At 34.2% G+C, this 14,282-nt stretch overlaps 1 protein-coding gene across 2 annotated transcripts in view; it reads right to left on the bottom strand.

The window, feature by feature from the left end:
• The window catches only part of LOC121419686 (transcription factor GATA-3-like), a 38,569-nt gene that overhangs the window by 4,442 nt on the left and 19,845 nt on the right, over positions 1-14,282 (bottom strand). The window contains exons 2-4 of one of the 2 annotated variants that reach the window (XM_041614153.1): positions 3,709-3,774; positions 3,092-3,237; positions 2,593-2,718 (exon numbers count right to left, since the gene is read on the bottom strand). In XM_041614153.1, the coding sequence (XP_041470087.1) occupies positions 2,593-2,718; positions 3,092-3,237; positions 3,709-3,774 (338 nt within the window). Of the gene's footprint in view, positions 1-2,592; positions 2,722-3,091; positions 3,238-3,708; positions 3,775-14,282 lie in introns of both variants that reach the window. The other variant, XM_041614147.1, reaches the window with a different exon arrangement.

Here is a 14,282-nt window from a genome sequence, read left to right as displayed (position 1 = left end):
AGCGATAACCACAGAAACACGACATGATTAACAGAAAATATATTAGTACAGTCCTTATCCGTTCTCTCATTAACCAATCGCAAAAGGACATGACAGAAATGTATTTTGTACTGTAAAATAATTCTCTTGATTTTCCTAAGTGATATATGCCTATTTTTGTAAGGAATGCATTCCATGGCTGGTGAACTATATTATTCCTGTCATTTTTTAAAATATCTATTGAGGATTTCGATTCGTCATCTCTGATGATCTAAGTGATGTGAACCTTCTAGACTTAATTCACTTCTTTTCAAACAAAGATGATTATTTGGTTTACAGAAATATTAGAGAAAAAAGATCTTCTTACAGTTAAGTATGATATGTTATCAGGATTCAGGATGAAATGAAGAGAAATTATCTTTGATATACAGTTAAAACTTCAATCAAAATTTTAAGTTTACACAAGGTGGAGTCTATTCATGACATTTTTGCATCGTAGTAAAGTTTTGAGACAAGGCAAAGAAGTACATTGACCGAAACGTTTTCCTTTACATTTGTTTGTTCTGTGACGTTAATGAAACTGCTCTTTTTTATTGATGATATTCTTTTTTTACGTTTACACATTAATTTAAGAGTGATTAAAATGTTCATTAATTTGTACTGGTTTATGTGTGCCAGAATGGAAAATACTGAATGTAAAAGGTTGTTTGTTCGTTTTGTATTTTTGTTGTTGCATATCACCGTGATACAGCATAACTACAATATTATTGTCATTATCAAACTGCTTGCTCACAGTGTTATTTACCATTGTTTGTTTCATCGAAATGAAGAGCCAACTTATTTCTAGTAAATGTATTTGAACAGGTCGCTTTGGTAATATGCCTAACCACTTATAATAGTGCACAGGCCTATAATAGTCCTGAGTCACGAATCGTCCAGTGTTAGTATACAACTGTTTCTTTATTACATTTCAATTGTTAAACTATATTTAAAATGGATTTTGTCAACTGTTTTGTTCGAAATGAGAAACAAATAAAACTGAAACTGAAAAACTTGTTGTTGTTTTTCTCATTATGCTCTCGACCGAGGAGTCCGAGGCCCTTGGCTCCCTTTCACAGAGCAAACACCTTTTTTATTTTCTCACATATATTTCTTCTCCCTTAAACCCCTTATCCATTCGGTGAAGTATCTTGTAATTTCTAACTTTCCTTCGTTTCTTTTCTTTTCTTCGATTTATCACAATTACTTTCATCCATCCAATCTTCTTATCTAACCAACTCGATTGTCCCGAAGAGAAAAACTTACTATTTGCTTTGAAAAAATAACTTATGTCAGTTTTTATTACCTCCTCAAAAAATAATAATTTTCTTCGAAAGGCGAACAAGTATACATAATTCAAATACGAGACAAACAGATTTAGAAATAGTGCCCTCCCTAATCTTGTACGTGTGTTTAATAAACATAACAAATCATAACTTAAATAATTCTTAAACGTTTAATTCATATACATGCTTAGCAATTGCGAATTCTTTTTTAATACCGATTGACTTATCGTGTTTTTTAAGTTTTATAATGAATAATTTTATCAATCTATCATATGCATTAATTCTCCTGTTATTTATTCATCTTTATCAACAATTTACTGTGGAAATGTATGTTAATAATTTCAAATGTCTCTGTATTTTTCTTACCATGTATTTCTAATTGATATCCTGTAAAGAATGTGTTAATTCAGTTTTTACTGCATTACATGTCTAGAATAAACCATTAAATAAAATTAAATAACGTCATTCCTGATTCGCAGTGCAAATCTTTAAAATAAGAAAAATAGTAGTTACAAAAAGTTTGTCTGCCGTCTAAACTGCCAACTCCCTGGTTAAAAATAATAAAAAGACCATAATATTGTGTAACATGGTCCGGTCAAACAATGTCCTTTTACAATGACCCCAAAGCAGGCAAGGTCACTCATCTATTTGGTGCTAATCAAAAAGACCTAAGGAAACGGGAGGATGTCCACTACGGTCACTTTTCACTGATATTACGAAACAAATTGTCTATTATCATCCTCAACAAGCGATAATTCGAGATAGTAAGGGATATTTCGTTTGTTTTGGAAGTCAGTTGTACTTTTAATGAGGTAAACCTGCAGTTCAACATCAAAAAGTATATCGTATTGACATGATCAAGGGCAACATTCGTCTCATCCCATTTTCCTCTCTAATATGGATATTCGATCTAAAAATAATCATAACCTTTTTAATTATTTCAATCACTTTCATTATACCAACAAAATAACTTAATAATAATAATCACTATACTTGCTTATGTAGCGCAAACAAATCTTTATCCGAAGTATCTAAGCGCTCTACACTAAATGCAGAAAGCTACAATGGCTTTAACAAAGCTGTTGTTATATGCGATCAGTGTTTATTCCTGCAAGGTACCATTTACCTTACCTGGGTTGGGTGCAGCACAAATGGATCAATGTATCGCTGAAGGTAATTCATCAGAGCTGGGATTTAAACCCATGAACCTCTGAAAGCGGCTCATCTTCAAAATAACGGCTAAATATCAAAGATTGAAGCAAAAAGGGCAAGAGATTAATATACTTACACCGTGTAATTTGAAGTACAATCCACAAGCATTGCAAACCGGTTCACCGTCTTTATTCCTACGCCATAATGTTGTAGTGCTGGTGTGGCAGTTAGCACATGTGATTCCCTCTCGTCTTGAGCCAGACTGCTGAAAAGTATTGGAGGAAAAAAATAAGTGAAAAATGACCGGAGGTAACAGGAAGAAATAACAATAAAAAACAAAACAAAACCCCCCCCCCCCGAAAAAAATCGAGTATGTTGGTATTAGATATTCATTTCTTGAATATTATCTTCTGGTGTCTTGACTGTTTAGTATATAAGCAACTAGGGGCAGATAGGAGGGTTTGGGGTCATTACCCCCCTCCCCCCAAAAAAAAATCACGAGTAAGCTAGAAAAGATGAAAAGCAAATGAAAAATTGTGATATATGTTAATGTTTATGTTCTCTGTGAATTACAGTATTTTCCATGTTGATTAATATCTACTCATTACTTGTTGATTTTTCCAATCATTGCTTACCAGTCTTCTTGGGTTTTTGATGAGAGGTCGGTTGTACCCATTCATCTTATGATAGAGGCCGCATGCATTACACAGGTAGTGACCCGTACCATCACGGCGCCACAATGGGGTAGAGATGGCGCCGCAGTTCACGCACTCACGACCCACTGCAAATTGACAAAAACGATCAACAAAAAGTTAATTATATGAAACAATAATCATGATTCAATAAAGGGATATCTCTTTCATGATGAATATTACATATTCAAGTGAGATATAATCCCCAACTTCATTTACATCGTTGTCATCGTCGTGGAAGTATTGTAGAGCAGGAGGTCTATAGATCGTGATAATATAAGTGGATGATTGCTGCAAATGTTATATTTTCCAATTAATTTATGTTTTATAATTTATCATTTGCAGTGTTTGACATTTGTTTTACAAACGGAAACAACACTAATGTATGATATAAATTTACGGGCAAATGGAAAAGGATACAAGTAACATAATACACCATCAGTCATGCAAGGTACAAAGTTACAGCTTGATTTAAACCCAAGAAATATAATGAGACCTTTATAATCTCCAAATAGATTTAAGAGAAAGGGGACTAAAATTGTATTTTGAATATTACTTACGTCCATATTCATTAGGCCAGACGGCTGTATATCCTTCCATATTCTTCATCATCTGAGCTTCTGCTTCTGCACATTTAAAAAAAAGGGGAAAAAACGTTTTGTTTAGCCAAGAATATAAATTCGTTAATATACATTTATGCTATTTACAATATTATAGGGGGTTGTGGGAATTTGTGCCATGGTATTTTGATGAGAGAGGACAATGTCGAGGCGGGGGGGGGTACGCTTCAAGATGGCGTTAATTTTTTTTTTCTTGAATGAATAGCAGGTGTAGAATAGAGTGGCACGATCCACTCCTCTTTTTTACATCTTTCCGTCTTTCCTCTCATTTTATTTCTCCTAATACATGTTTATAATTTAATAAAATTAAAATTACCTTACTAAGTTCATTTCATCCTTCAATGAAGCAATTATTACTTTTATTATAACAAATCCATATTATGCAAATAAATGAATATTTGAATAAATGGATGAATAAAAAACAAATATACATAAAAACATAAATAAACAAATAATTTTTTTTAAATATAATAATCAAATAAATAAATAAATAATCAAATAAATAAATAATAATAAATAAATGAATTAGATGATAGATGAATAAATAGATTAATATATATCCCTTACTTTAACCAAATGGGCTTATAAAGTATCAAATTATTTCCTGTCAAAATATTACATGTAATGACTGAAACTTTTATACTTGTATTCCCATATGAAAACTCAAAAATGTGAATGCGACCATAATCTTCAATATCTTATACATACATCTTAAAAACTTAGGTATATTGGTAACAATAAACTTCTGTTTTCATATCACATTATTCATGTTATCAACGAAACCGGGATCAAAACTTGATAGTCCAGGATGAGATATCCAAAATCGTCAGATAATGTAGCCAAAATTGAACAATAATATATATAATATACACACTTTATACTAAAAAAAAATTGTGTATGTGTTTTTTAAATTGCATTTCGTTTATTTTATACATGCGACCAAGAGAATATGTATTCCTTTCAAGAACTTCGAGAATGTATAACATATTCTTTCAAGAGAAAATGTCATTCCATTATTCAAAAATCCACTTATCACAAAAGGTGAATTATTAAAGCCGCGCAATGCCTGTGGTCTGTCACTTTTCGAAGCAATTGTGCCTGAAAGCTTTTTAAGAACTGTGCAAACTTCACTCATGAAATCCTCACTCATACAAATTTCACTCATCACACAGTTTAGACTAACTGCCCTGTAAAGAACTAATTTTACGACATCATATACCTGTATACTGTTTTTCATATACAGTCGTAAATTTCGACGCTGTATAGAAATCGCAGTCGCCGTATCTTCCTGTTTTGTATTTTCGTTTGTATTCAGACCTATAAGTGATTAGTAAACCATCACCTAAGTCCTTTCAATAATGGTACTAACAACCATTTATTTTCATTAAGTAATTGAAATTAAGATTGATAAATTTCAATTCAATTCAATTTATTTATTTTCCCATCAATATAAAAACAAAGATATAAAAGATTGAAAATGACATGTATATGAGAAAAACGGAAACTACTGAAAGTTTAAAAAAGCTTGTGATTTGAAGCTTCCAGCTAGTAAACCAAAGTAAAATAAATACAAATAAAATTAAATGAAAAATATGTGACAGCTTCCACAATCACCAGCATACCATAAAAGGGGGACGGGGGGGTAAATGAAGAATTAGGCAGGAAACCCGGGGGGCCACTTACATTGACGAGTGGATACCATGCGCGACCAAAAAAAAACACGTAAAAAGAATGTCTTTTTCACGATAGGGCACGTTACGTACGTAACGTGATAAGGGTGTCGAAAACACAAAAAATAATGAAAAAATGGTATCTATTTCGCTAAGGAAGATTACGTGTTTTGGGGTCGAATTTGCGGGGATGATAAAACAAAATTAAAATGTTTTATAAAGGATGTCCTTTTTGTCCCAACACTTATATAGTCCGATTTGCGCGAGGTGTAGAAGGTGGGGTCGTACTTAACCAAATAAGGTAAAGCCGACGACCGAAGGACCCGTAACAATAAAACATTCCTGTACTTGTTTAGGGGTTCATTTTTGGTGATATTTGCCAAGAGTATCGTTTTGTTTCCAATACTTGTACTTTCACTTGCCAATACTTGTAAAGGGGTGCATTTTCAGAATATGGAAATTACGTGATTAGGGTGCTTTTCGAGACCCCATGGTCGCGCATGGTATCCACTCGTGAATGGAAGTGCCCCGCCCCACCGCCCAGGGCAGGAAAAAAATACTTTGAATATTCACTATATTCACGTTTTTTAGCTTGGCTAACTTGATAGGCCTATTGTCAAAAAGATTGTTCCATATACGAGGAACAGTATGCCTTAATGAATTAAGTAGAATTTGTGTTTTAACTTTGGGATAGTGACATTTATTAAGGCTTATAAATTTCACGGTTCTTCTGATCATGGATCCTATATTACTTTTAATAGGGTCGATGTTGACAGGGAGAAAAGCAAATTTAGAACAAAAACATACTGCAAACAAATTTTGACAAATGTTTAAGAGGGTTTGATCTCTTTTGGCATATTTTCCACATACTTTTTTTTGGTGAACGGCATATTGAAATTCGAGCAATTCTCATATGTATAAAGTAAACACCTCATTAATCCATTATAGCAAAATATTTTCACTTGGGGCGATATACAATGATCTCTTCAACCTCCTTAACATGCCATCGAATTCATCACGATATTTGTAAGTCCATTTACGCGATGATCCATATGACATTCACCATTCTTTTTTGCCGTTTGAAGTACTCTGTTTGCATCCAAGTTGAGTGGAAAAATATAAACGCATGTCACTCAAAAACTCCAGAATGTTTTGCCATTTGAAGACAGCGCAATGGAGTCTGTGTAGTCTGCCCGTAATCCTGTATCGAGTCGCTCAGCGCTCGAGCGGGGTGTGGTCTACCATCCCAGCCGTAACTGCCGGGGGCAAGGCGACGACCATGCGACTGGGGAAGACCACCAGAGAAACCAGGGAAGTTACCACAAACGAAAAGCCTTGGAACTAATGTGACATTTCATTGATATATCATCTAGCCGACGAATGGCAATGGTATAATGTTTTTTTTATTATCAAAGTGGCCTAAGCTTGCAGCTCATGATACTCTTAAATTATTAGTCGTGATTGCGACCAAAGTGATCTGAATATAGACCATCGAGATACAGAAAGTGGATTGGACATGATCTTGAAGGTCCGATATCTCATTTTGACACTGAAATGTTTTTATGGGACCTTTTATTTTCTCCACAAAAGACATGGAATTTTAAAACGAAGAAAATTCGAAGTCATGGAGAATGTCAACCCCCACATCCCCCAAATATCGCCGGCAAAAATCATCCCAGTCGTCGTCGTCATCATCATCACCACGACTGCAACTATCAGCATCTACATCATCACGATCTCCGTTGTCATCATTGTTACCATCACTCTATCCTTCTTCCTCTTTTATCTCAATTCTCTGCTCCTTCACCTCATCTTCCATCCCATCATCATCTTCTTCTTCTTTTCCGCCTCCTCCTCCAACTTCTTTTTCGTATTTTTCTCCTTTTTCTTCTTTCTTTTTTTTCTTTCTTTCTTTCTTCCTTCCTTCCTTACTTTCTTTCTTCCTTTCTTTCTTTCTGCCTTTCTTCCTTCCTTACTTTCTTTCTTAATTTCTTTCTTTGTCACTTTATTTCCTTCTTTGTCCTGTCCGCAAGGAACTCAGTTTAAATTAATCTAAAATGTTTCAAAATCACCCCAATAGTAAATTTCTACCAAAAGAAAACACTATCTCCTCATTAAATCTTATGTGATCACGCAGTCAGTCCTTCTCTTTTATTTTCTTGATTTAAAATGACTGTAACAGTTTTTTTTTTCTTTCTATCTTTTGAAAATGATCACGACGGTGTTTGAGGACGAGTCAATAGTAACAGCCATTTCAAACACGTATCTCTAATCTGGAATGTAAACCAGAAAAGTAAACCAAGTTGAAATTTGGCCAAAAGGCAAATAGACAACTTTGGCTACCTGTAATTACACTATCAAAAATTAACCCATAAGGTCGACATATTCGCTGACTCCTATACAAGAAACTTCGCATCATTTTTGTCTGCGTTGCACGCAAGGTTGCGCGAATCGATCCCCAAACAACGCCCCTTATCACCCGCTATCGCGTCGCTTTGATAAAAACCATTACTAGGTAAATCTTATAAATTAGTTATGACAGAAGGGATGATTAATAATTTATCGTTTGAATGTGAGCTCAATGATATTGGTCTACAGTTTGATGTAATTATCTACAATCCAAAGACCCATATCAAGTCTCATTGATCTAAATTTAATTGCAACTGTCTGTGACACTGACTAAAAATCTGACAAGACAGGGAACAAAACGTAAATGACATTATTTGGTATTTTCATATTTTTTGACATAAGATTAAAATTTCCTTCAAATTATAAAGAGAAAGTTGAACTTGGTAAAATGCCTACACCAAAACATTACAAAAAATAACAAGGATTCAGGGTACAGCACACTCAAGTTCTAATACTTTAGCATTCAATAAAAAAATATGATATTTGAACACAAATCGTCCCTGACTCGATATTTCAAAAGAATGGGGGATAACAATAAGACAATAGGCACTTCCACGACCTGGGTTGCATTTCGAAATCGGGCTATGAGAAGCCATGTCAAAGGTCATCCTACAAGATACCCTCCAATAAAAACAACGGATTGATTTCATGAAACCACAAACTCGGAAAACACAGGAAACAGAGTTCAAATTGGCAACATTGTTTGAGGGGCTTCGTTTGAAACCTCTGACTTCCCCGTCATCAATCATGTCTCCCATTCTTCACCTGGGCGGCCTTGTATCTTTAAGAAACTGACAGGAATCTCATTTAATTAATCATGTCATCCCAGCGAACCAAGTAATTCATCATTTCATAACTGAACTTCGTCTCGTCATCACCATACTAATCGTCCAGCACGTACTATGTTCGTTTTATACCTATACAGTTCCCACATTCACGACTTGCGACACAATTCAAACCTCGTATACTTAATCGTTGAGTTAATCGTAGTGATCTTATAAGATCGTATCAGATCTTATCATATCAGTCGTGGTAATCTTATTGATCGCAGAAGAATTTTGAATGCTTAACAAATTTTCGCGATCAGTTACGTGAGGTCAATCGTGGCTTTCGTAAAAGGATTGCACGACAGTGTGAACGAGGTATTAACAAAAACTCATCCCAAACCTCTTTCCTCGTCATGCAATCAATGATCATGCAGTGACAGCAGTAGGCCTATACAAGGACAAGGACGCAATCACAGCAACCAAATATAAAGCTAGATTTCATTATTTTATCACATATTTACTGACTGGAGAACGAAGGGCGCTAGTCGCCTGAAGATTTTGCATAGCATTTAACAGAATTAGGATCGTCCTAAAATGTTCACCTGAATTACACTCAGAAAGAAGTGAGCTCATTTAGTTAAGTAATTATTTTTGCATGATAATCCATGATTTCAATATTTTCATGTTGACTGACGAGAAACTGTTTTTTTTTTCGTTTCTGTTTATTCTACCCCTCCAAAAATAACCATTAGATCATTACCTCGCAAAAGATTAAATTTTGTCAAGTACTCTGTTTTTTATCTTAACATCGTTTATATTATTTTTATTTTGAATGCTCTTTAACATCACTTTGGAAACCAAAACCCAGAAGAGAAATAATCTTATTGGAAAGAGTAAAATGAGAAGAACAGTTATAAAAAAATACATCAAAATCGGTTATGAAATAAGCAAGTTATGTGAGTTTGAAAACTCTTCTTTGGGGATCCTCAAATTGGCAAAACGTGCTTCAAACTAGCTGATTATGTGGACAACTCTCAAAGAGATATACATTTCTCCATTCATTTTGTACACAAATTTTCATATTTTCCTCATTATCTTTCAAATTGCACCTTGTTTCCTTCTGAGCACAACATATGTCATGGGAAATATAATTCACACCACAATTGTGTCAAGGTCAGGAGGAGATGATTGTGAAATATGTAAAATAAAACAAATGGAGAGTAATGTCCACAAAATCAGCCATTTTTAAGTCCGTTTGCCAATTTGAGGATCCCCATAGAAAGACACTTTAAACGTCCATAACTTGCTTATTTCATAACCGATTTTGATGAGACTTTTTTTTAATTGTTCCTCTAATTTTACTCTTTCCATTAAGATTGCTTCTCTTCTTGTGTTTTTGGTTTCCTTTAAGTTAGCCCAGGTCATGAGTGCCACAGCAAGCGGAATATCTTCTGGAGGGTGTATTTTACCTTTAAAATTGACCTATTTGTCGAAATGTAATCCATTCACTAGTTGGTTAATAGTTTTGATTGAATGTCTATACGTAGTGGTGGTGCTAATATAATTTTAATTTTTTGGGAGGAGGGGGTAAAGATGACACAACAGTGATGTCATTATTAAATTTGATTAACAGGGACACTATATAGAACTACATTTTTCATTTTTTTCTTTATCATTTTTTCTTGTCCCCCCACACACTTTTGTTATTGTTGACTGTATACTTAAAAAATTGTTGGGGGTGGCCGCCGCCCCCCCCCCCCCTCCGTCGCTCCGCCCCTGTGTATGTGTGTGTGAAAAGCGGCATCTGAGGGTATTTTGTCCCTCTTGAGATAAGCTACATTTACTTATAGACTTAATGAATCACTCATTACCGATTGTCGGTCGCTCTTGTGCAAAGACAAATAACCAAAATAATTCCTCCTCAAACCACTCATATTTCTAGGTTTTTTCTCTCTCTTAACTAACCTCTCTAACAAAAATGACACCGTATCCTTGATTCTTACTTTTCACCTAGATTTTTTAAAATACGCATCAACCTTCTTTCTAAGTATATCTTTCATCCTTCCAATCCGTAATCCTCTTTCGTCTATCTGTCTGTCTCTCTAGACTTAATCTCTCTCTCTCTTGTCTCTCTCCATTTTTTGGCAATACAGAGCTAGAAAATCTATACAAGTAATTAACATGATCAAATCAAGGTACCGTTATCATTCAAACTTTTGAATGATATATGGCGGCATTTGTAAACCGGATTCGAATTTTACACATATAAATGCTAACAATTTATTATAACAAATGACATAAGACCTTCGTGAGAATTGCGATGAACTAAAAAGACAAAGGTAGTTAGTTATAACAACACGCTCCACTCCAATTTGAAGTATAGGTCTTTGGTTGAAGGGGGTTGAGGAGGGGGAGATTGGCTTCGTGGTATTGTACGATAGTAAATGGATACTTGAGTTGTGATTAGATGATAATTACACGGCTTCTCCGTCTTCTATTAAATGTGTATTAATCAAGTACTCTGTACATGCTGTAACAGGTTGCTAAGCGAACAGTTCTGTGGCTAATATTTCTCACGCCATGGCCAAGTGCGCCTGCAAAGTTTACAGCTGGGTGCGCAAAATGGCATTATAATTTTTCATTTAAAACATAGAAAATTTATTTTGTCATAATTATTTCAGCCAAAAAAATCGTTCTAAGAATAATCAAATTAGAGGGGAAATCTTAGGAAGATACAATTAATTTTGCAGGTAACTAACATCTGAATATTTTATAGAACTTAAAATATATTTTCATATTAAAAATCATAAAACAAACTGATTAATGATGTAATATATTCAGAAAAAATAAGGTATTTTAGAGAAATATTGGGGAATCTTCGATCAAGGAAAATCATGGAATTTTCGTTTTTTTCTATCAATAATGAAAGAAACTTGTGAAAAATAAAGCATTGGGATAATGAAGAAAATAACGGGAAAGGATGGTGATAGCGCTAAAATCGTGCACACTATATTACTACATAATTGTTTCACCAAACAGTTTAAACAATTACGTTTGACCTAACATGATTAATAAATGTTTTAACAATGATAATGACAAGTACTCTTAGAACAATGTTGAAGATAGTAATAGAAAATAATTTTATAACGTTTCATCGAGCGATCATCATACCCTGAATATCGAATTCTGACTATTAAAACATAATAATACTTGAATGAAATAATGATTAAAAACGCAATTAAAATGAAATGAACATAATGACGGAAACCATCCAAGGGAACTGTGTCGCGACCCGGGATAGTAATTTCTAAGAAACTTCTAACATAGATAGCGGGAGATAAGTCACATGACATTACGTTAAGTAATTTGATAATCGCATAATACAACATAGGCTAATATCCATGATGCAACATAGGCCTACCTATATACCATGTCTTCGGAAAAAAAATATAAAAGATTAGTTGTTGGGATCAAAGATACATTGGCGTGATTTTCTTTATATAGACTGTGTGCGACTGACAGATTTATATGGTTCCAGACGAAAATCAAGTTATCTCGATTTATATTGGGGTAAATTAGGTATGTAAACGCGATATCGCCACGAGAAGTAGCAGTAGCACACGACCGAAGATAGAGTATCATAACCGAAAAAGATATGGACATGTATATCGCTGTATGTTTAGCCGTTCATATCTTTAGGGCACGTTAAAGTTATATAGCCTTCACACAGATTATGGGTTGAAATTGTACTTAAACTTGAGATCTAATCGCAATCCTCATTGCAGACATAACAGCTTCGTTTTTTTTTAATCGCCCAAGTTTTATCACCCGTATCAGTAATAACACGAGATTGTGACAGTATTAATAGGCGGTGATTCCCCCGGAAAAAGATATTCAACTATATTATCATCAAGGCTACAACAATAATAGTTTTCCTATCCTTAACTTTTATTTTGACGGGCATATCAAATCAGATACTCGCGATTGAGAATGTACTTCAGGGGAAAGCGCGCCTCAGTCTTAGAAATATGCCGGGAAATATGCAAACATCATGTGGAAAATTTACCTAAGATTTTCGCATTTAAGAAAGTTTGTTATAAAACTATTATGTTAAAGTTTTTTTAATTATGATATTCCGGTGTGTATACTAAACATGAGCCATTTACACTTATATTTCATTTATTTCCATGTAGGATTGCATATAATATTTTCACTGAGAAAAATGGTGTTCATTGCACCGATAATGATAATGAAAAATTAACATACACAATAAGAAACAGGGATTCAAATTTGAACCATAGGGATGGGTACAAAAGCAGCACCCAAGGGGTGCCAATGAGTGCAATTTTGCTTATTTATGCACCTTTATGGGTGCAATTAGCTATATTAAGCATCCCATACGATGCATAAGTGAACCATGAAATAAAGGTTGAAATTTGACCTTTTTAAAATTTGAAATATTAAGCACCTCAAAGGGTTCAAATTTGCACCGTTTAGGGTGCAAACGAGCATTTCTTTGTGTAAATAATGATAAAGGTTCATTTTTGCACCTTTTGCCACTTAGGGTGCAAGATTAGATCCAAAAAGGTTGGTCCAAGTGTTCAATTTAGGGTTCAAACTTTTTTTAGTGTGAAGCGAGAAAAGAAATAATTTGCCAAGTTCACTTTGAGGTATAATACAATACCAATAAAGATCCATTGATTATAACATTAAACGTTCACAAGTACAAGAAAAGGGGGTCATAATTAAGCCTATCGGAAGAAGAAAACAGTTATTTACGTAATCAAATAAAATACTTACTAGTACATAAATATGTCTCCATATAAATTGTCTTCGATGAAATGATAGGCCTTTACTTTGGGCATGGACCTATGCTTTGGGAGAGCACGGACTCCAAAAAAAAATGCACGAAGTTAAGCAGAGAAGCTACGTTGGAGCCCGATAGAGACGGGTAAACTATCAGCTGAAACCGTCTAGAAAAATCGGTCGAACTGAGTTCAAATTCTTTATTCATTCCATGAAACAATTATACATAACTTAGAAATATTGAGTGTCTTTGGAAATTGGGAATTCGATTAAAGAATGTCATTTTATTTTCATGTTTTATTTATTTTTATTCACTCCTTTAACCTGTCAGTCAGCCGACTTCCCAATCAATCTAGTGAGTTTGACATGTGTCTTTCACTTCGACCACACGTGGTTAAGATAATTTTAATTACGTAATCCCAAGCAGGGGTGAAAGTGTGCCCCGATGGTCCCCATCACCGGACACCCCCTAATCCCAGTGGTAGCGTGCTTAAACCAACAAACCAACCAATATCAAGGTTCTATTGCGCTACTCCAAACTCCCCCTGAAAAATTTTGATGTGATCGTTCATTAATTTCTTTCGATTTTTTCTCTTTCTTTCCCCCCTTTAATATATGTACTCTTAGTATAAGGTACCACATTTTCCCTGATTTAATAATGGAGTTATTATAGCTCCATGATTTAATCTATTTGCTTCTTATTATTAAAGACAAGGTATACTATCTCTTAATTATTCGGGATTTTTTTTTTAAACAAACCTTTCGTTCTTTTTTTTCTTTTCAATTTTCAAATTTGATGGAAGGAAGGAAGGAAAGAGGAAGGAAGGAAGGAATAAAAAAGAAAGAAAGAAAGAATGAATGA

Source organism: Lytechinus variegatus, chromosome 1 (genome assembly GCF_018143015.1).
Source record: "Lytechinus variegatus isolate NC3 chromosome 1, Lvar_3.0, whole genome shotgun sequence".
Lineage (NCBI taxonomy): Eukaryota > Metazoa > Echinodermata > Echinoidea > Temnopleuroida > Toxopneustidae > Lytechinus > Lytechinus variegatus.
Note: the sequence above shows the minus strand (reverse complement) of the source record. Positions and strands in the feature narration are given on the sequence as shown.